The sequence below is a fragment of the Paramisgurnus dabryanus genome, chromosome 7, assembly GCF_030506205.2.
Source record: "Paramisgurnus dabryanus chromosome 7, PD_genome_1.1, whole genome shotgun sequence".
NCBI lineage: Eukaryota > Metazoa > Chordata > Actinopteri > Cypriniformes > Cobitidae > Paramisgurnus > Paramisgurnus dabryanus.
This window is the reverse complement of record NC_133343.1, coordinates 5,217,660-5,241,894: the sequence shown is the minus strand read 5'-3', so window position 1 is coordinate 5,241,894 and position 24,235 is coordinate 5,217,660. Positions and strand designations below refer to the sequence as shown.

The 24,235-nt window shown below is 37.2% G+C and overlaps 1 protein-coding gene across 3 annotated transcripts in view; it reads right to left on the bottom strand.

Moving 5' to 3' along the window:
• The window catches only part of LOC135783157 (ras and Rab interactor 2-like), a 32,974-nt gene extending 8,830 nt beyond the window's left edge, over window positions 1-24,144 (bottom strand). Inside the window, exons 1-11 of one of the 3 annotated variants that reach the window (XM_065293762.1) lie at window positions 24,007-24,142; window positions 17,061-17,143; window positions 16,893-16,928; window positions 16,677-16,789; window positions 16,164-16,242; window positions 13,741-13,850; window positions 11,666-11,837; window positions 10,910-11,018; window positions 4,441-4,513; window positions 3,717-3,808; window positions 627-1,739 (exon numbers count right to left, since the gene is read on the bottom strand). In XM_065293762.1, coding sequence (XP_065149834.1) covers window positions 627-1,739; window positions 3,717-3,808; window positions 4,441-4,513; window positions 10,910-11,018; window positions 11,666-11,837; window positions 13,741-13,850; window positions 16,164-16,223 — 1,729 coding nt within the window. In that variant the 5' untranslated portion in view covers window positions 16,224-16,242; window positions 16,677-16,789; window positions 16,893-16,928; window positions 17,061-17,143; window positions 24,007-24,142. Of the gene's footprint in view, window positions 1-626; window positions 1,740-3,716; window positions 3,809-4,440; window positions 4,514-10,909; window positions 11,019-11,665; window positions 11,838-13,740; window positions 13,851-16,163; window positions 16,243-16,676; window positions 16,790-16,892; window positions 16,929-17,060; window positions 17,144-24,006 lie in introns of all 3 variants that reach the window. The other 2 variants (XM_073815329.1, XM_065293763.2) reach the window with 2 other exon arrangements.
• Window positions 24,145-24,235: the final 91 nt, after the last annotated feature.

Genomic DNA, 24,235 nt, shown 5'->3' with positions numbered 1-24,235 from the left:
GGGTTTTTTCCGCACTCAGCGCTGAGAGTTCAAAAATATTCAACTTTGAGTGAAATCTCCGCTCGTCAATGTCAGTTCTCACACGGCCGTCCAATTCAAGTGGAGGAGGGGCGGGACATTACCACAGCAACCAACCGGCTTACAGCTACCAAAGCGCTCGGCTGAAAAAAAGTTTTGGTGTTTCCAGCCCCTAAATGCCTGTGGTGAACGACTGTGAAATGTAATGAAATGTCTGCTAAATGTAGAAATGTAAAATATTTATGGAATTTTCTCCTGTGATATGATTTGGAGAGGTCAGAATCTTTTTGATTGAGTATGTTATACAGTATGTATGTTGACAGATACTGGTAAGATATAAATAAACCAATTTGTGGTGTGAAAGTACAGAATATTGTGTGCATTCTCTCCCCGTGTATTAGTGCCATTGTTAATCCTGTAAAATGGGGCATACAGGCAGAGGCGAACCAACACTTGAGCCCTGTGCATACACGTGCAACGCTGTTGCCCAAAAAATTGGTAAAGGGGGCCTTTGAGACATCCGTGCCCAGGGCACATCATCGCCATAATCCGTCCCTGACTACATCATGCACTGGATTATATCATTTTTGAGTCAAAAATCGTCTTACCAATCTGGTCCTCAGGTATGTAAGATTCAATGGGTGGGTTTATCTCTGAGCTCTGTATGAGATAAGCCTTCATCTGGGTCATGAACTGGCGAATTGTCTGCAGAAGATCCTGGCAGGACGTGAGGCAGTTTTTGTTCTCCTGCACATAGCTCAAGTAGTCCTGCACCAGGCAACCAAAGTAGGAGCCTTTGTCCTGGGCCAGCTCAATGATCTGTAGTAAGATGCGTTTCTCAGGTTTAGCCAAGACTTTGAGGACCCCTAGGACCTTGCAGAAGTGTCCATTTAATGCCCGCGGAAAGATGACGAACGATCTCGGACGTGCCCCCGTAAATTCCATCGCCAGGAGTCTGTGGGAACCACTCAGCCGGAGATGTAAGTCTCGCTTTAGTTCCACACCGTAATCTTCCTCTTCTTCATCGTATTCATTACTGCTGTCATCCGTGGAGAGCCTTTGACCCATGCCCTGGGACAGGTTCAAATAAAGAGAAGAATCCAGGGAGTCGAATGAAGATGTGGACAAACTTCGGCCACTTGAGCTTTGCCCTTCCTCTTCTAGTCCTGTCCATTGTCGCAGGATGTTGGCAGGTGTGGTATGGGGCAGATTGGCTTGAGATAGGGCCCTAGAGATGGTTTCATCATCCAAAGCGATAATGCAACGGTAACTGTCAATGTCTGGGGCTTGACAAAGTCGTGGTGGAGGGCCAGGATTCTTGGTACAAGGTTGTTTGGATCCCTTGGACATGGTGCTAGACTTGGATCTCTGACTCAGTCTGTTAAAGCCGATGCTTAAAGGCATAGTCCTCGAACCTGGAGGTGCAGTAGGTGTATGAATCAAAATGCGAGGTGGACGAGGGGTGGGTGGAGGAGATGAACAGGATTTTCCTTTAGCTGCTGTTGGGTCTTTTGAGATCACTTGTGTCTGAAGGGGGATCGGTTTGATTAAAGACAAAGCACTGCTGGAGCAACCTTTCAGACCTTCTGATGTATTTGAGCAGGAGTCCTCAATCTCAGAACAGTTGCCAGGCAAGGAGATCAGCGGTTTCTCTTGAACAGGAGGACTGTCTGAAATACAAAGTGTCTCGTGTTGATTGTTGAGAGATGACTTCCAGAATGCTGGAAAAAAAGGGAAAGTGGTTAATGATTAAAACATCATTGCACAAACACAAATACGAAAGCAGAAAACATACCCAGTTAAACTTACTACCACCATGAATGTCTTTGTATGTGTCTCTGTCTGATTATAGCCATAAACATATATACATATAAACATAAATAAAATATACATGCTGGTTCTGATAGAAAGGTCTAGTGTAGTCCATCCCCCCACGGGTCAGGGCTGTTTTGGTGACAAAAGGGGTACCTACACTCTTAAAACGAACATCTAATGTGTTGTCCTTAACTGAACACATCTCTGTGTTATTTTTGGAACAACACACTTTTGTGTTATTTTAACACATCTTGTGTTGTCCCTTTTTTAAACTTAAAATCAACACAAAATGACACATATACTATGTTAAAATAACACATAATGGGCTCTATCTTACACCCGGCGCAATGCAGCGCAATTATTGCAAAATATTGCTAGTTTCCACCAGGCATAGTTATCATTTTCACATTTAGCGCCACGTTGTTAAAATAGCAAATGCATTTGTGCCCGCTTTTGCGCCCATGGGCGTTCTGGTCTGAAAACGAGGTTTCTTCAGGTGCATTGTTGGCGCGTTGCTATTTTGAGGCAACCATAAGACACTACGCTATTGACCAACAAAAACCTGGTCTAAAGTCTAAATTCAATGGCGCAATATGTTTTTTGTTATTTAAAGAGCGCATTAGTAATACGCGCATATAAACGGGACGACAACGCGGGTTTGCTTATCACAAACATGAATGAGCAGCAGCATAAAAACGCCTTTAAATATGAAAGATTAAAGGATTGAATGTAAAAGATTATTATTGAGTCTCTTGGACATAAATGAGGACTAATTATGAGACGTTAGAAGGCACAAAGAGGTGCTTTACCTGCAGCCTGGTAAGTAAATAAATGCTGAGCTTTAAACAAATGCATCTGTTTTTAAATGTTTTTTTAAATGCTACCTCACGGATTTATTGTATATGATGACTCTGTACGTGTGGATATGGTGAGATGAGAAACATTTTTAAGTAATGCTTTAAAAAAACTGACGCTGTCCAAGTTCTGAAACGCGCGGAGAGCCGTTTGTAAATTCTTTATCTCCTGTTTGTTACAAATAAAGTATTTTTAGATTACAAACCTTTTCTTACATACTTTTAAATAATTTTTTGATGATATTGGATAGCCATACTAGCCTGGTTAGCCAGACCTACATCAAGATGTAAGGTCTGGCAACTCTTCACACAAACGGCTCAATGCAAGGGGCGGGATATAAGGTTGTCCCTCAAAATGCCTCTGCACGCAATAGGATAGCGCTATGACCAATCAGAGCAACGAAGAAGGTGACGTAGTTACCGTAACCAGTCGGCAAAGCTCCAAACACATCTTTCTTGCTTAAAAAGGACTTCAGTAGGGTTATAAAGAAAAACATAAGTCTAAGTCCTCCAGAGTCGCGGCCAAAGCCGCTTCAAAAGAAAGCTGTTCGCCAGCAGCAGCAGCCATTCTTTGTTTTCAAGTAGGAACCGTTGCAGCTCTGTCGTCATCATGTTAAGCCCGCCCCACAAACCATTTTTCCTGTCGTTAAATTAGCAAAAGTGGGTTCGGACACGCCCATTTAGACGTTGCGCTGTGCGCTTTAGACAATGCGCTTAGATCGTTAAAATAGGGCCCAATGTGTTAAATAGGATAACACAAAACAATGTGTTAAAATTAACACATCCTTTCTTAGAGTGTACACAATATTAGGCAGGTGGTCATAATTTTATGGCTGATCGGTGTAATATAAAATAATTTATATAAAATAAATAAAAAATATACATTTATTTATTTAAATATTGTATCCAAACACTTGACAGAATCTATAGGTAACAAAATCTATAAAAAAATGATCAGTGCGTGTTTCCTAAAACTATAGTTATAGTTAATCATTATACAAAAGTAGGTCAGGCAGGTCAGTACTGTACCTGCACCTTGCTGGGCCACCTCATTCAGATCAGACAGTGTTTCTGCTAAACGAACGGCTTCTGGAAGCTTCAGAGTGCACGGCAGTATGTCCCTGACATGAAATAAACACAGACAAAAAAGATTTAAAGATAACCATGGGAAGAAATCTAAATAAAAAAAGTCTTATTTAAATGTATTTAAAAAATACATATCAAATCTTCTTCCCTTTGTTTTGATGTGATCAGAGTTTAGCATTGCAGTCATATATAACCATAACCCTAACCCTATAACAATACAAATAAAGCTTATCTTTGCAAACACCACTAGTTATTTTAAACTCTTTCCCCACCAGCGTTTTTTAAAAAGTTGCCAGCCAGCATTTTTTGTGATTTTTACAAAAGTTTAATGCCAGTAAATGTTCTTCTATAAATACATAAATATAAAATACATCAAATGAAAGAACAGACCCTCTGATCAAAACATACACAGAGTTTTTACTGTTTTTGAGTCAGTGGATGCTTTAATGTTTTATAAGTTGGGTAAGACTGCTACCTTGTGAATAATAGCGGAAATATAGATTACTTTAAAAACTCGTCAGGGAAGCGTCATTGGCAGGGAAGCGTTTTCACTTAATTGACGAGATATCTTGTCAATGGCGAGAAAAGAGTCTATCTAACCACTGTCTAAGATTTACCAATATTAGTTTCAAAAGTGTTACCTGCTTATAAAAAAAAAAAAAATTACCTGCTTATACAGTAAAAGGCCACAAGGTGAAAGAGGTCAGCAAAACCAGTTCTTGATTCCTCCAGAGAAAATGCTAGGAATAAAGAATAATGCTTTTTAGAACCAGATTATCATTAGTGTATGTACAGTATACAGAATGTAATCTACATTTCTACTGTCCCATCCACATTTAAAGCTATGGAATTAAGGGTATCCCTTTAGTTTGGGGATGCTGTGTTTGGCAGGCAGGGTGCCCATAAACCTTTCGTAACACATCCTGTACTACAGTACAGGCAATTGTGTCTGAAAATCCAGATGGAGAAATTCTTGGATCTGCTTGTACATGCTTGCTGTCAGGAAACTGTTGTGACTTTTAACTGCAAATACTGTACCTCTAGAGCAAACTTATTACTGTATAACTATTATATGTGCATCCCAAATCGCACTAATCTACGTCATTTTGTAGTATAAATAGTTTAAGTAGTGTGTTCACATTGAAATAAAAAGTGCACTGTAAGTACCCAATTGAAAAATGACACTGGACACTTTTAACGTTTGCAGTTTTGGGTTGGTCTATCAGATGTTGTGAGAGCAAAGTTCACCTGCGGAGACCAATACGCTCATGGCTGTAGCCAGCTATGAGGTCACAGAGATCCGGACCTCTGTTAATTTTTCATATTCGAGAATGTGAAGATCTCTAAATGGTTAGTTAGTTTTTCAAAATGACTCATATTGCATATATCATTAAGTTAGAACAGTTTTACTGTATAGTTTACCCTACAGTCACATTAGCTACAAAAGTGAGCGACACTGAGCAACACGCACTCGCTTGATGGGCGTTCCTTGGCTAGTATCTAAAAGCGGTATCAAAAGTCACTTTAGAGGTATTGTTAAGTTACAAGAACGGTGTTTTTGGATTTAAAATTCTTTATTTCTCGATAAAAGTTACAAAATATATGAGATAAAATGCCAAACTTATCAGATATATACAGAAATACGCATTTTCCGGCATGCAGGGTATGCACGTGCAAATGGGCCCGGGCCAATAGGGGGCCCGGCCCTGGGCCCGCCCCCCCAGCTTTTAATAAAAAAATTTTTTTCAATTAAATTTTTATTTGCGGCCGCAAGAAATACATTTTTGTATGCATATCATGTGTAGTGATTTCTTATTTCTCTGTAATGTCTATTTTTTTTAATAAATAATTGTTTATTATTTATTATTTATTTTTTTTTTTTTGCACTCCGCGGAAAAAAGAAAAAGAAAACACAGTGTGAGAGGTTACTATAGCGGCTATCTACATGAACATTAAGGAAGGACAAATATAAACATAAAAGTGGGGCCTTAAAAAGAAAAGGCGGAGAAATTAGTCACGAGTCAAAAACTACCCAGAACATTTTCTTTTTCTTTATTTAAATCTACCCTTTAAAGTAAAAAAGTAAAGTAAAACAATTTGACTACCTTATTAAAAGTATATGTTGTTAACAGATCTGCGCGCCACAGTTAACATTGCCAACGGGCAAGGTTGGGGGGGGGGCTTTGGCTTAAGGGGGCCCGTAATTTTTTTTTGCATATGGGCCCGGGACTGACTTGCTACGCCACTGCTTTGGGGTATTTAGTTATGTCATATAAGTTATGATTAGGTGTAGGTTAGTGTTAATGATTTCTATGATTTATTTCTGAAAGACCAGGTTTGAATTTACTTTCTTCTTTATGGCCTATTATTTTATACAAACCCTAACCATTTTTACCCCTCAAGTTAATATGAAAAAATTGTTAGAGAAGAATTTTTTGAAAGCCCCTAACCCTAAAGATTATACTGAAGATAATAACTAAACATAGTAACTAAAGATTATTATCATTAACCTGGTGAAAATAATCAACACGCAGAGACATTTGCCGTTTCTCAATCCAAAGGCTGCAGCCTCCAGAGGTCGCATTTCTAGGCTGCAAACGTCATCAAGTCTGTCTTATTTCAGAATATTAACAATTATAAAGTTCACCATTATTCTTAGTTAATCGTAAATTGTAGTAATATGGTTATGACTTGTGAATGTAATGCTAAGTTAACTTAAATAAACCAGATTTGATGAAGAATGCAGCCTGCATATGCGACCTCCACATTGACTCTTCTATCAATTCCTCAAGAAAACAGCGCACTTGAGAGTTTACTTTTATTTCAGAGAGAAATCTTTTGAATTAGTTTATTGCAAAATTGGAACAAATAATCAACAGTATCGCTTTGTGGCAGTGCAGCACGAGAATTTTAAATTCATGTAGTATTTTCTAAGTAATATCTTTGTGCTTTATAGGGGATCCTCCTCAATGCTTATAGGAGGCCTGGGACCACCCCAGCCCCCACTCAATTGGAACACCTTTAACAAAGTCATCCTGAAAAGATTCATAAGAGCACTAAACAAAGTTAATTTTCTTATAAAGTTCATATAATATTTCTTATTAAAATGATTACAATAATAAGCAGTGTTGCATGAAAAATAATCCACCCTTAGTCAACAATCCATCCTCCAAAACAAACAGACAGAGTGTGTACCCAAAGTGTATAATGGCAAAAAGGTTAAGACAGAATACATTAGATCCCATATGGAAGAAAAATAATGACAAAAGTTTTTGAATTAAAACAGCCTGTTGAATTGTACTACCTGAAAAAAAATGCATTGTATTAACCGTGCTTGAATTTTAATGCATTGTATTTTTAGGTTTTGCATTTTTAAGGGCTGAAATTCAACATGCGTGTATATTTTCTGTATTAAAAATTCAATAGTCCACATTCACCTTTTAGATTTCACTTTAAAATATTCGGTCTGTTTAAAAATACAACGTAAAATTTTCAGCAGGCAAGTTTCAGTCCATTTAAATTCGCGTCCAAAAATTCAAGTCCAAAAATTCAGTCGTACAGATTTCAACATTTAACATCCGGGAACTGCAGGAAAAGCAGTAGAGTACCGAGTATAATCTCATCTGCTGTTAATCGATCTGGCCAGCAGGTGGTGCACGTGTTCGCCAAAACTTTGTACATGTAAGATGATTTATCCACTGCAGTGATGAATGTTGGCTTTTATGTTCAGTTTTAGTAGAACAACTGTAATACACTCATACAGAGAGTGTATTGTTTGGTTATGTTATTGACAGGATACTAAACGGTTTTTAAATGCCATATACATTAAATAGGGCCTTTCTGCCTGCTATTGGCTTCGTTTCTCAAAAGCTAAGTTGATTGTAGATTTTATTGGTGGCAATCTACCATCTTCTTATGCCTACGAGAAACGGACACGTTTTTGTAATTCGTCACCTCAGTTTATAAACCATACTCGGATTATTGAACTGTTCAAGTTACAAATTGTGCGCGCGGATTAATAAACCATACGCACAATTAAACAATCAGTGCTCTCAGATTTTCAATCCATATCCACAAATTCATAAACAATAAATAAACAGTGCACACGCTTTCGCAATGGTTTTGCAAACTGAGTCCACTACCGCAGAGGTCCCCAACCACCGGGTCGTGGACAAGTTGCCACCGGTCGCAAGAACATCCTGAAAAAATGTGTATAATAGCTACGTTATAGTTTAATCAGGTGTTTTGTCCTTTACGAGCCGACTTCAAATAACATATCAATCCACTTCTATACAGGGCCGTGCTCACTCTTTTTCTTTGTCTCTCTCTCTCTCTCTCTCTCTACCAGCGCATCGGCGATCACATTGCTGTCATTAAGGCCGTAGCCAGGATTTTTCAAATACCGAGGACAACCCCTACATTTTTTTTTTATTATTTATATTTTTTCCATATTACAGAATAATAATAAACACGTCCAAACTACAATAGCACAAATGTAACTGTGTCTGTGAGAATTTTTGTTGGTGACTAAAAGCATCCAAAAAAATCAATGGTTACATTTAATCATCTGAAGTCACCCTTTCAGTGGCGGATGCAGAACGTGACATATGGGTGGGCATGGATTAAGTCCGGGTGGACCTGAATCTATGGGTGTCACTTTTGAATAAGAAACTATAACAAGTCTATAAAATTCGTCAAAACTTCAGGAATCACAAGCGTATTGGTGAGAACACCCGAACTGCACGTCACATTTTTGACATTATTGATATACTTTAAACTGTAATGCAACATGACATTAATTAAGCCTTTTTGGTTAAAAAAAATATTGGGCTGTCATATAGCCTACAAAAAAGAACCTGCACACAGTGACAAGAAATATAAATGAACACAAAAAACCTAATACTTTTTAAAATAGCCTATTAAAACTGTTTAAATAAATTAAGCTACTAAATGCTTAAAATGAAGCTTCACTCTGAGCGAACACATACCTTGACGAAGGCTATTTGCCGATACGTTGGTTATAATAAATAATTTTTGCAAGTGAGTGTGCAGTCACTATTTTGTGTTATAAAATAAAGCTTCTAACATCATATTCTCTTCATACAAATCACTAAAAATATATTTTCGTTCTCACATATTTAAGTTAACTTACTAAATAAAGAAAGAAAAAGGGAATTGCTAGAATAATGTTTGACTCTGAGGTTAAACGAAATGACAAATAAATAAACATTTAATATACTTTTTGATGACCATAAGAAGCGGGTACTCGTAAAGAGCGGAGCCGAGGAGCGCGCATTTCAGACGTGAACACGAAAGGAATAATGGGTTTAGTTATGCTTTCACTTCATTTCCTGACAGTTTCACTTGTTAGTGGGGATAGTAATAACTAACAAGATGACACCGAATTACATACAATATAATTACCTAACTAAATCTGAGAGAATGCAAACCCATTACAATATTTTTTCCTCCGACGGGCAGGGCGCAGATACATCTTTGTAGCCCGACAGGAATTCGCCATAGCCCCGGGACAGTTAGACATGGATACAACTTCATATGGTGTATTTTACCTATTGCATGTTATGTTAAAAACAGTAAAATTATAAGTAAGCCTGATAACTATTTAAAAACTATTATAAAGAAGTTGAATGTTGCGTTATATGGTTCTAATGAAAAAAATATTCCCGAGCAGCTTTTAGCCATGATCACTTTGAGAACTTTTTTTGCAAGCAAGTGGAAAACGTATTTTGAATAACAATACGTTATAAATATGTGCTGCGCGCTTTCCTCTCAATAACATAAACACACAACAAATATGACAGCGGGGTAAAAAATAGAAAGGAAACATCTGATCACAGTGATGTTGTTTGATAGCCTACCAGCTCTCTAACTCAGCACTATTAATCCGCGCGCACAATTTGTAACTTGAACAGTTCAATAATCCGAGTATGGTTTATAAACTGAGGTGACGAATTACAAAAACGTGTCCGTTTCTCGTAGGCATAAGAAGATGGTAGATTGCCACCAATAAAATCTACAATCAACTTAGCTTTTGAGAAACGAAGCCAATAGCAGGCAGAAAGGCCCTATTTAATGTATATGGCATTTAAAAACCGTTTAGTATCCTGTCAATAACATAACCAAACAATACACTCTCTGTATGAGTGTATTACAGTTGTTCTACTAAAACTGAACATAAAAGCCAACATTCATCACTGCAGTGGATAAATCATCTTACATGTACAAAGTTTTGGCGAACACGTGCACCACCTGCTGGCCAGATCGATTAACAGCAGATGAGATTATACTCGGTACTCTACTGCTTTTCCTGCAGTTCCCGGATGTTAAATGTTGAAATCTGTACGACTGAATTTTTGGACTTGAATTTTTGGACGCGAATTTAAATGGACTGAAACTTGCCTGCTGAAAATTTTACGTTGTATTTTTAAACAGACCGAATATTTTAAAGTGAAATCTAAAAGGTGAATGTGGACTATTGAATTTTTAATACAGAAAATATACACGCATGTTGAATTTCAGCCCTTAAAAATGCAAAACCTAAAAATACAATGCATTAAAATTCAAGCACGGTTAATACAATGCATTTTTTTTCAGGTAGTACAATTCAACAGGCTGTTTTAATTCAAAAACATAAAAATACAATGCATTAAAATTCAAGTACGGTTAATACAATGCATTTTTTTTCAGGTAGTACAATTCAACAGGCTATTTTAATTCAAAAACTTTTGTCATTATTTTTCTTCCATAATCCCAGGCAAAAATAAAGTATACTTCAATGTAGTAATACTTATTAAAAGTAAAGATCTACTTAAGTAGTATTTCAGTGCACATAAAAAAGTATACCAGTAATACTTAAATAGATTTTTAAATGTATTAAAATCAATGGTGGCTACGGTCATGATTACGGCACAGTTTAATGGTGTCTAAGCTTATGTTGGACAAAACATAGACACTTCTGGGAAACCACTTTCAGTTAATAAAAAATCATTAAGCCTTCCGTTTGGGACGACACTACTCTTCTGAAGTTCATACACGACTAGACGGTACATAGTAAGTGCAAAGTGTGTAGTTTATCATTTAGGACTCAGCTTATTTTTTATATGATAACAACATACTATACTGGCTCTCCTTGACAGGGACGTGATTGATGCAGTCTGAGGTTCCATCCATGTGGAAAGATAAGACTTTCTTCTGAAGGACAGGTGACCTCCACACCAGAAATACCTGAACAGGAAGAACATTTCGAAACCTTTCTTTTTTAAGATTGTACAGTAAATAAAAATATTTAACTCTTTCACCGCCAGCGTTTTTAAAAAAAGTTGCCAGCCAGCGCCAGCGTTTTTCATGATTTTCACCAAAGTTTAATGCCTTCCAGAAAATGTTCTTCTTTAAATAAATGAACATACAATATACCAAATGAAAGAACAGACCCTCTGCTTTCAAACAAAAAAAAACGTTTCATCCTACCTTTAGTGGTTCTTTTGCAATCAACTTTTGAATATGGGTAGGTTTTTGCAAAAACACCATATTTTGAGCAAAAAGCAAAAATAATTCCATATTTGTGACGGACTTTTCATAGAGATCCCATTCAGAGCGATCTTTAAAACAGACACGGACATGCAGCAGCTTGCCATAGGGCAATACTTCCGGTTTTAAAAAGTTGCGGAAGGGCGCCACCTGGTGGATAATAGCGGTATTGCGGAAAGACGGAAAATCTCATCATTGGCGGGGAAGCGTTTTCTCTTAATTGACGAGATATCTCGTCAATGGCGGGGAAAGAGTTAATAGGATAGTTAACAAAATATCTAAATAAATATATGTTTGTATTTATTCTTATTTAGATATGTTAAGAGCAGCTCTTCTTGTTTTACCCCAGCTGGTTGCTTTAGTAGGATGTCAATGACCTCGTGCTGTTCGATAGAAAGCAGAAGCCAAATGGGGTGTGTGTGTATCAGTTTATCCAACACGCTCAGACTCGTACCCACACCATCACCATCAGCCGCAGGACTCTGTAAACAAGCACCGGTCATCGCTCCCTCTATCCTACAAAGAGACAAACAGATGAGTGCAGTCAGTGCTCATAATAGTCCTCACTTTAAATTCTGCTAGGTTTTTTTGTGGGTAAATATTGGACAGAACACATGTTGGTTTATAAATAAACCTATGCTGGGTTGTTGTTAAACCAACCATGAGTTGAAACAACCAAGCATTGCATTGAAACAATCCAGCATATGTTTATTTTTTTATAAAAATTAACCCAGCAGAATTTGGAGTGCAGCTCGATGTTGTGCGAAATTGACATGGCAATGTTTTATTTTTGAAATGTATATTGCGTAGGATGACTTCACCAGATGACTTGATCTCCTGCCTTGCATTTATTAAACATCTGTGATTTCTCTCTGCCATTTGAAACCACTGACAAAGGCATACAAAACAGATTTATGCTCTAAATGTTGCATGAAGATGCATGCATTGCAATTTTGATGCAAAGCAATATATTTTGGAGCCCTAGTTTGTAGGGTTTGCTTTCATGTCCTTTAAAGGTGCCTTAAGCGAATTGACACGTTTTAGGCCATAAAACATTTTTTGTTTCATACAGTAAACATCTCCTATCTAAGAGGCTGTTTACACTTGGCATTAACATGCGTTTTCGTCGATCGGATCACAAGTGGACGACGTTAATGCCAGGTGTAAACGGTGTTCAAAACGTTTTGAACGCGTCCACTTTCGACCACTTTCAACCACATCCAGAGGTAGTCGAAACCACTTTCGATCGGATCGCTTTGGAGTTGCGGAACGCACATGTGTTGAATGTGTTCGAACAGCCACACGCGACCGCCTTCTCTCCGCCCATTTATCTAATCTGAGGTATTAAACACAAGTTTTACGTCTTTTTTTGACTTCTGGCGTGAACATACGGTGAACAGCGCTATTTTTAGCCTTTCATTGATAAAACTACTGCGGGTGTTCTCCGTAGTTTCGTTTTGAAAGCGTGAAAGTTGCGCGATCCTATTTCATCAATTGCGCTGAAAATTCAGAGAAAGCTCCAACATATAAACGTACAAAACACTGTGCAGCATGCATACTTGCTAAACAAGCAGCGGACTTCGACATAATATTAGTTTGCGTCCATATAAACTCATAATTACTCCCGCTCGCATTTGAATGACAGCAGATAGACTCGCCCACCGTCTCACAGACCGTCCCCTCACAGTATTCAGGACAGAAGCGGTCGAAAGTGGACAAAAGAGACGGATTTAAATATCAGGTGTAAACGTAATGTGTCTCTCTCGTCCACTTGTGATCCGATCGATGAAAACACATCTTAATACCAAGTGTAAACAGCTCTTAACTATCTGCTAGCTGCCTGTCCTTTGAACACACTGTAAAAAACGCGGTCTCTGTACACAGCCCAGGATTTGCAAACTGCATCAAAAACAAAGTGGTCAAACCTACCACCACGAAACGTAACAAAGTGTTCCAGCCAATAAACGACAAGAAGGATTTGGGAGTGGGGGTTGGGCGCGTTCATGACTCGTTCAGAAAGCACGGAACGGAGGGGGAGGGGAGCAGTTAGCTACGCTCGGTTTTGTTTGACAACACTTTAAACGTCAACAAGAAGTGACATCACACAGATTCGCTTAGAGCGCCTTTAATGATAAAAACAGCAATCTAACATTGATTCACTAAGCAATGGTGCCCTCTGCTGGTCACTGTAAAATATTACAGTCAAACCAAATAAATTTGAGACGTCTGATATTTGTAATATTCTTTCACTAGTGGGTGCAGGACATTACAGTCAATTAAGGACAGCAAAATAAAGCAAACTGGGACAAATTATATGCAAAATTTCTTCCTCTACAGTGGACCACCAGTAAAACTGATAAACATTTGGGACCCAAAAATATTCAGACACTGAATAATAGAAAATGTGATGTGTACTCACTCTATGAGTAAACAGGGATCTGGCTCTTTGACTGGATCATCATCTGTTTCTTGTGCATCAACCATTGGCTGCTCCAGTGTTCCCAGTGAAGATGTGAAAGCCTCCACCAACTGCACATGGAGAAAAACTCAATTTTGTCTGCCTGACAGTCATATTTTTTTTTTTGTTGATATATAATATATACTCTAAGAAACTGCACAGTTAAAGGGGACATATCATGAATCAGACTTTTTCCATGTTTAGGTGCTATAATTGGGTTCCCAGTGCTTCTATCAACCTAGACAATGTGATAAAGATCAACCCAGGAACTTAGTTCAGGTAAGCATTCTCTGCAAGCATGTGAAAAAATAGGTCATTGAAATTCGTCTCTCCCCTTGTGATGTCAGAAGGGGATAACAACGCACCTTAATTTGCAATATCTTAAAAACAAACAAACAAAAAACAATCAGATAAAAGCATCTAAACAGACAGTGTTTTATGCAAATATGCAGTTTCACACGTGCCCTGATGACTGTCTACCTCTGTATATCATATCATCTTCAGAGCAGAACCATATGTGACCCGTCACGGAAACCAGGGACTCAAGTCGGCAGCACAAGTTTCGAGAAAATGAGAAACAAAGTTTTTTTTTTCGAAATTTGTGATTTTCGTTTTATTGCAGAATCTGTTAGTTGAGATCACGTAGAAGCCTCTCCATGTTTGAGATAGCAGTTTTTGTATATTTAAAAGCGTACATTTTGCTGTTAAAATAGGCTTGTTTTTCCGGAGATTCTAGCGTGCAGCTGGGGGCGTCATTGTCTGTGTGTATATTTACATACTGTATAAGCTTGTGTTTTCGCCTCCGCCCCCAAAGGGAACAGCGTGACTACTAAATAAGGATAGTTCGCCCAAAAATGAAAATAATGTAATTAATGACTCACCCTTATGTCGTTCTAAACTCGGAAGACCTCCGTTCATCTTCGGAACACAGTTTAAGATGTTTTATCGTTAGATTTAGTCCGAGAGCTTTCCCCTTCATTTAAAATCTATGTATGGTTTCCATGTCCAGAAAGTTAATAAAAACATCATCAAAGTAGTCCATGTGACATCAGTGGGTCAGTAAGATTGTGTTGATGCATCGAAAATACAGTTTGGTCTAAAAATAGCAGAATTACGACTTTATTCAGCATTGTCTTCTCTTCCGGCTCGAGCGTGAAGTCACGTGACTGTAGTGACGCGCTGCCCTGTTCCTCAGACATGTTTGCTAAGTTTTTTTTTTTTTTCCAAACGTATAGCCTGCGTCTCCCCAGACTGTAAAGCTCGGGCGCACAAAACAAAAGAAAAATAAAAGAAGCTGGGGCGGAACAAATAACAGTCAGCCGTATCGTACGTCAGCCGCGTCACTGACTTTATGCGGCGCCGCAGTCGGATGACGTCAAAGTACCGCGAGAGCTCTTCAAGAAATCTTACGGAGTAGTTTAATTTCGACTCGCTCCCGCGGTACTTTGACGTCATCTGTATGTCAGTTCTTGCAGCGCAGCATGAGTCCAAACACACAGAAGTTACACAGATATAGTTGTATTCTTCATATAATTGGCTACATGTTTTGTCTATCAATATTTTCCATGAAGTCATTGGCTGATGGAGGAACGAGCGAGCCATTGGTAACCTCTCTAAAGGATGTCACGTTTTCGACGGCGCTGTTTGGATGATCTATTATATTACTTCCCTATTTTAAATACAAACTTTGAAGGCGGGTTCATGTGTTTAACGGAGTGTAAGCTCATATACCCTTACATGTTACGATTTAAATAGTCTTCAGATTATATATTATATTGTATTACCAGACATTCATGCGAAATCGGATGTAAACAATCTATATTTCACGGATTATACGCATTTGTTGACAAATATGGTCATTGGATAATCTGAAACAGACTGGATTCGACTTGTGATCCCCACAAAGGTAAAAGAGTCATGTTTATTTTTGCGGGTTGTCATTTGGTCATAAAATACTACATATGATGCTAGAACATCTCAAAAAGGGTTTTACAGGGGGCATGGCTTAGCTAAATGAGATGTAAATGAGCCCTATTGTCTCCCCCAGCTGAAAAGAAGAGTCCCTTTCGTCTCGATTTTCTCGGTTTGAGTATTTCTGAGTTCCTATATTCAAATGGCCACAACTTCTCCAAATCTTATCAGATTTCCATGTGTTACACATCGTTGGAAAGCTTAGAAACTGCACTTTCAGAATCTGTGAATAACTCAAAATGCCCAGATCCGAGTTGTGTCCCTACTTTCCGTGACTGGTCACATATATAAGGCAGAATCATAACCATATAACTTGCTATTTTTGTACTAATTTATGATCACCTAGCCTTGATCTGGTCGGATTTACACCATCTGAAAATCAGCAAATATGACTAAAACACACACCAGCCTACCTGAAGGTAACTACTGTTGCGGTCCATTTTGCCGGGCTGTGATGCTGCATTCATTGCCATTGTTCTTCTTCTGCAAAACCTTTAGGAAAATCATTCAGAAATCAGTTTTCAAGTTAGCATCAGTATATGCAATTACACACTGACATATACATTTATAAACAGATGTTATCTAAAGCACAATTTAATATAGAGCATTGAAAAAAAAGCAAATGTTCACAAACAAAACAAATTAAAATGCAGGATAGATCTTCAGTTAATCTTTGACTCATAGGAACAAATGGGGTCAGTGGTCAGATGAGGGTGGTGTGGTGTCACAACATGGGTCGGACTGTTTGGTTAGATCAAAGTTTTGATATAAGAGATATTATGCACTTTAATTGAACAGCTTTATTGAACAGGTAGTTTAATATAACATCATGAAAGTTTTCAAATCTAAATCAAAGGTTACCATGCTTTCCCCATATTAAATAGCTGGTTAGAAATTGAGAGTTTATGAAAGTTGCTCAGTTATACCTTTCAGATTGTGAATCATGATTTCAGTGGTGCATTGTTCGGTTTTTCACACTGTCGAGTGTCTTTGGGTACAAGTCAGTCTGAAGTGAAACTAAAGCATGTGTGAAACACAGCTGCAGACAGACAAAGACAATTATGCACATTTAGGGGGAGCATAATAGTGTGGTTTCTCTGTTACACACACAAAATAAATCTATGAAAAGGATAAATACATACACCGGCGTCCAAAGTTTGAGGGCACATTGACTATACCTGTAAAAAATAAACATTTTAGGGTTAAAAAGTAAATATATGAAATATGCAAAATCTATGTTGCAAAATGAAAAAGAAATATGAAAGCTTTGGCATATATATACAAATCACTGATCATATTGATTGGATTACCTCAGATGTCTTGCATGCACAGCTTTCTCATATCATACACAAATCACCACAACATCTGAAGACTACGCCATCTCAAGTGCATGCTGTCATTAAAGCAAGAGTACGTAAAAAAAAATTTTGTGCATTTTTTTATTCAACTTTCCACTATTGGTTTAAACCAATTTTTTAATGCCAAACTTAACATGAATTTAAATCATACAGAAAAAGCACATGTATTTCAAATGTGACCACACATGTGAAATTTAATGTGAAAATGTTTAAATCACATGTGACGCATGAAAACATGTTAAAATCACATGTGCTCAGATGTGCGTTTGATTTTGCACATGTGAAATTTAATCATGTTGAACAATATGTGTGTTTTTGAAACACTTTTGTGACTCACATGTGAATTCCCATGTAAAACACATGGGAACACATGTTAAACACATGCAAAGTCCCATGTGAAATGCAAATCTGAAATCAGTGGATCACGTGTAAAGAAATTGTCATGGGATCACATTGGATTCACACAAAAATGTTCCAAAAACACACATTTAACATGTGTTTTATCTTAAGAATATTATAAATGTTTATATGGTATACTTTTACTGTGTTATGTTTAATTTCTAAATGAACTGAGTTGTCTCTCTGTTGCTTGAATGGCATCTAAAAGGGTGATTCTCACGAAACCATTGAAACACCACGGCACTAATGATTTTAGCTATAAAATGTGTAATATATTAATATTAAAAAAGAATCAGAATTAACACAATACTGTGTTCTACCTTGCACAATGTGTGATTTCAACATAAGAATTTATAATTTGTCAATTTTATCTCATTTTCTGCTGAAATTCTCATTACCGCAATGTGTACAGCTGTGTTTGAACATGCGTTATGTTGTAATTTAATCAAATTAACACAAAAATATTTAGAAAAAAAAAAAAAATGGATGTTTTGCTAGACTACTTTAGATGACAGAAAAAATATTTACTGAATATTCATGTATAATAATAATGAAGAAAAATTAGGAAAATGATGTGTCCATGCCTGATGTTCTCATCCTCCGCAACACTTTTTGAGAACAGTTTAAGCACACATACAGAAATTTAAATAAAGTTTGATTCTGAGTGACCAAGCACATGGACCAGTTACTTCAAGATGGCTACAAGGTAAGATCATTTTTTTACAGTTAATTTGAAATATTGTCTTGTCAGAATGCTTACACGACATTTTGATTATCATTACCGCAACAGATGCTTATTAAATGTGAATTTAATTAATAGAAGCATAATACTTTGATTTTAAATACATGTGCAGAATCTCCAAATTATGTTCTTTCAGGTTTGTCATGTCATTTTGAAAATATGTCAGTGTTGATGTTTTCTGACTGTTGCGGTAATGAGATTTTTTAGGAATAATTTTTTTAATTATGTTACAAAAAGTGTTAAATGATAAGTAAAAGTGTTTAAATGAATGTTCCCATTTACTCCAGACTTTGTTTTTCAATGTCTGGTGGGAAAAAAAGTAAATTTAATCAATTTTTACATTTTTCATGCTTGACATTTTTTAAAACCAAGTTTTCGTGAGAATCACCCAAATCAGGAGTGGGGAACCCTGGAGGGCCACTGTCTTGCAGAGTTTAGTTCCAACCCTAACCAAACACACCTGAATTTCATTTCCAAGTAATCCTGAAGACTTTGATTAGCTTTTACAGGTGTGTTTAATTAGGTTTTCTAAACTCTGCAGAACTGTGGCCCTCCAGGACCAGGATTCCCCACCCCTTATCTAAATAAATAACATTACTAGAACAACGGTGTGCATTTCATCAACAGCCACACCAATGAGAATGCTCATTATTACTAGGCATGGGCCGGTATAAGATTCTGGCGGTATGATAACCTTTAGCAAAAATACCACGGTTTCACGGTGTTACGGTTTTGCCATTGCAACACTAAAATTTGTTATTTTTTAAATGCCAGGTAAAAATAAAGCCTTTAAATTATAATATGCTTTCAAAAAATATATAATATTTTTGTAATGTATATTAATTGTAAACATCAAATCAATCACATGACTTAATGATTTAATGAATTTTGTATAAACACAGCTCATACCTTGGAGACGGTATCACAGAATATTTCAGTGGTTTTGAAACCTTGACTGTTTAAAACCTCGGTATACCTTGAAGCCGGTAATCGGCCCATGCCTAATTATTACACACATAAACATCTACTTTTCTTCCTCGATCGAACCTCAGAGCTTTGAGAGTAAATCAGAGAGATAGGAGGGAGCAAGACCATTGAGAGCTTAAAAGGTAGCAGTGAAGATGATAAAGGACAGGGGTGATATGAGTGGAGCGTTTAGTGGATGTAAGCATTCTTGTAGCAGAGTTTTGAATATATTGCAAGCGGAGATGGACTGCGCTGTTAAACCATTAAATAATGAGTTACAATAATCAATGTGTGATGTGACAAAAGCATGAACCAGTGTTTCAGCGTCTTTTAAACTGATGTATGGGCGGAGTTTAGTAATTCGGTGGAGTTGAAAAAATGCAGCTTTAGTGAGGCTACTAATGTAGGGATCTAAGGACAGAGAGATAGTGACAGCTGGGATGATGAATGTAGCACCGAGGCCAAAGCTAGGATAGATTGTTATGTTTTTTTTTGTTAGGGTTGGGGGGCCGGTAATTAAGATTTCAGTTTTGGACAGGTTTAGACTTAAAAATTTGAATTTAGCCAGGTCTTTAGCTCACTGACACATGCTGAGAGAGATGTGATCTGGTTAATGCAGTCTGGTTGGCAGGCAGTATAGATCTGAATATGTGGCAGACAGTATCCAACCCTGAGCTGAGATCGAGTAATAGCAGCAAGGAAACGCTGTCTCGGTGCTGTGATTTGGTCGGAATCCGGATCGAAAAACGTCAAAATGATTGTTGTCAGCCAGAAAAGATTGGAGTTGAGCGGCCACAACCTTTTCTATTATTTTTGAAACAAATGGCAAATTAGAAATTGGGCGATAGGTAGCAAAGCCGGTTTGGTCAAAGGTTGGTTTTTTAAGGACAGGTGTAATAGCAGCAGTCTTTAAAGAAATCAGAAGATTAGCAGAGATAAAAGATGTATTCCCCAGATGTGAGATGACAGTGATACAGTGTTTCAGAAGGAATGTGGGTGCAGGGTCTAACTGGCAAGAAGAGGAATTCGATTTTTTAATGAGTTCACTTATTTAAGTGTCAGAGTAAAGTTATTAAGCAGATGAATAGGCTGAGCTTGCTCCAAGGAAGAAGTAGTCGGCTCGATATCAAAAGTTGAAGTTTTGTTTCAATTAACTGAGAAAACAAGGGTACCAACAACAACTGTCTTTGTGTGTGTACAAAAGTTAAAGGGGACATTTCATGAAAATCTGAATTTTTCCATGTTTAAGTGCTATAATTGGGTCTCCGGTGCTTGTATCAACCTAGAAAATCTGAAAAAGAACAACCCAGTCATTGAAATTTAACAAATACAGTAACAAATGTACTGCTTATAGTTAGTTCATGAATACATTAACTAATGTTAACAAATATGAATTGTAAAGTGTTGCCAAAAGTAATATTATAGGCCTATAGTAATATTATGCTATTGGGGGGTTAGGGGGCTTCGGGATACCTCCCTGAAATGACTTTTTGCAGGTTGGGATGTCTACACTTGTGAGCAAACCAATTGGTCGGGTCATTGATATGTCCAGGTTTTTATCAGACACGGGTGGCAACCCTATTTGCCAGATACTCGCTTAATCTCATGTGTAATCAGAGTTCAGTGTTAAGTTAGTATCATAAACCCTTTCGACGCATGTGCAGTAGACACATATTTTGACAAGACGCATGATGCACATGGTTCATATGAACACATATTTTGAAACAACGAGGAACACACATGACACTCCAAACACACATTTTGAATTCCTTCCCCTCGGTTTGTACATTTATAAATGTCAAAGTGTTCCCCAACTTCTTTTATTATAGGAAAATGTAATATTTGGCTTTATGATAAGAAGTTGGAAAATAAGGCATACATTATCAATCTCTTGATTATACTTGTTAAGTTCTATATTCATCAAGTTCAGCAATCAGAAAAGCTTTTTTTCTCTGTACATAAGCACTATTAAGGAGAGTACAAACAAGAAAGCTGTTAAAACTGCATTTGTTTAATACATTTAAGTTAATGTGATTTAGCAAGCCTTTCATTTTGATTTATTTCTATTATTATTATATTTTATTTATATATTTATTTTGGTTTGAATTTTATGTATTCTGTTATTTATTTAAATTTAAATCTATTCTTGTATAGTTTTGTATAGTAATTTTTTGTACATATAACTTTGATATACGCTTGGCACACATCCAAAAAAGTTAAGATGACGCAGACAAGGATGGACCGCATCAATGCACTTAGGCTGATTAAAAAAAAAAAAAAAAACTTAGGCTGATTAACAGACAGCAAGCGCATGCAGCAGCCATTAGGGACTGGCGACACTAAAAAACAGATTCAATTTTTGGATGCTGCAAACAAAAGTAATATTTTTATCTGTCTCTAAGACAAGTATTTACTACTTTAAAAAAAGATTACAATGCACATACCCCTTCAGATGAAATGACAGGTACTGACTGACACGCATCCATTTCTTGTGGTGGATTAACTTTTATGTCGTTGTCATTTAGTTCAGTCATCTTTAGAAATAAATTACAGTCTTACAGATTATTATTTTTTTGCATACCGGGAATTTTCATTTTCAATAGACGTGGTTGTTTAAAAAGCGCCATGAATAACTGTCCTATCACAAACATACATTTATTGTTACAATATGGATAAAGTACAGTTTATGAAAATAACAAACAATACCAACTATTCTTTAAGTTTCATAATTTTCTGTTTTTTTTTCATCCACTAACTTGCATTGGCCGCAAGACCCCTTCAAGGTTTGTAAACATTGAATGATTATAGGGTGCGCGCGCAGCATGGGGTCAAACTGTTATACTATCCTGGCTTTATAATTTAACCTAACAGGGCTGAAAAATGATGACTTACCTCAAATGAAGTGAGCACTACAAACACAAGCCTCTTTGATATTTGCATTGTGCCAGTCTGCACGTTAATTGCTTGCAGCCGCAGATGTTGTATTTTTTTTAGGGCCGGGACTTTAACGCGTTAATTAAGATTAATTAATTACACAAAAATAACGCGTTAAAATTTTTTAACGCATTTTAATCGCACTTATTTTTGCACCGCGGAACATTTCTCATGAGTTTCGGCGGACCGATTATACTGGAGCACCAACTAGCGTTCATGACTTCACAACAAACCACAGTGAACATGAACCAAGAGGCTGATGAGATCGCTTTGGTTGGCCCCGTGGATGGGAATTTTTTTTATAAAAAACGAACGGATGTAAGCGTCGATAAAAGCATGGTTGTGTGTAAGCTATGCAACAAGGAATTCACATATCACCGCAGCACATCGAGCATCTCAATGCAAAACATACAGCAGCTAGCGTGGACATTAGCCCGACTCCGGGCACAACGACTTATTCGGACGGGATTAGTTTTACATAGGGATGTGGGGTAAAGCAAGTTTTTATCAGAGCTTCTCGGTGATTTTAGTCCAGTCCGAATGCTCCATGTCAGTAATCATTACGGACAATGTCAGTAAAGATTACGGCGTCTTTTACCTTCTGTAAAAAGGTCCGGAGAAATTACCTCAGGTAATACAAATCCAGTGCGAATAGACCAGCTGTAAATATACACGTAAATCGCGTCATTTCCTTTTAATTTGCGGGTTTCTTTTAAATATAAAAGCGCTTAAAGAAGCGTTTACTTGCGTTCTAGACGGAGAAACAAGTCAGTTACTGAATAAAACACGACACAAACTTTAAAAAAAAAAGTCAAATTTACTTCTCAGAGGCATGGAACTGTTTATGAAACTGACGTTCTCCCCAAACTGAAATTAAACACAGTGTTTCGCGTTTTCCTTGTCTGTGTCATGTTGTTTGCACATCTGATATCTGGAAGCAAGGTAACGTGCACGTGAAGACGAGAGGTGACGCGCTGCGCCAACGAGTTACCCCTCCCACTTCTGAATGTTTTACAGAGATTTCTAATCCCGTCCGAATTGACCATTAATATTACCGACGTCCTGTGGTAAAATTACATTACGCCATCTACCCCTGTAAAACCAATCCTGTCCGAATAGGGCTCAATAAACAATATTTTGTTGCTTAAGCTTATGTATTCAGTCATTATTCATGGTACACTCTAAGAACGAATGTGTTAAAAACAACACATTAGTGTTGATTCTGGGACAACACACTAACTGCGTCGTCCTGGAATCCACCCATCTCTGTGTTATTATTGAAACAACACATTTTGTGTTACTTTTAACACAACATGTGTTATACTTGAACACAAAATCAAGACAAAATGACTCATAATGTGTTAAAATTACACATAATGTGTTAAAAGCTTACAGCACAATGATGTGTATAAAATTAACACATCCTTTCTAAGAGTGTATACTAAAATCCATGTAAAAAATTACTTCTTAATGTTCTCAGGTCAAATATTTATATGCGATTAAAATGCGATTAATTTAGATTAATTAATTACAAAGCCTCTAATTAATTAGATTAATTTTTTTAATCGAGTCCCGGCCCTAATTTTTTTGTTTTTGAGATTCTGCATGATTCGCGAAAACGTAACGAAAGACCTGATGCGATTTTCAAAGCCCACGACGCAAGTAAACATTTTTGACGATACCGAATAATACGCAACTCAATCTGCTGTAATGACATTTTTCTGACCCCGACATGCGCAGTGGGAACCGCCTGTGACGTGAACCGTGAAGGGGTCTTAATTTAAAAGGGACAAACAAACAAAAAGCTCGCAGATTAAAAATAATATTTACGAATATAAGAACATTTATATTACACACCTGTGAACGCGCCTCTCCAGCAGACAGCACTGCGTCTTCGTCTAATAATCGAGTTATGACTTGCTGATGAAAAAGCTGAGGAAATATTCCAGCGCGAGTCTGATCTACTGTACAAATGCTGGTCACATTGGGCGCGCGCGCCACCTGATCACGTGACTGAAGCACGCACGTCACTTGTGCTAAAGGAATAGAGTTTTATAAATAAAACTTTATTTTATGTTTTATTTTA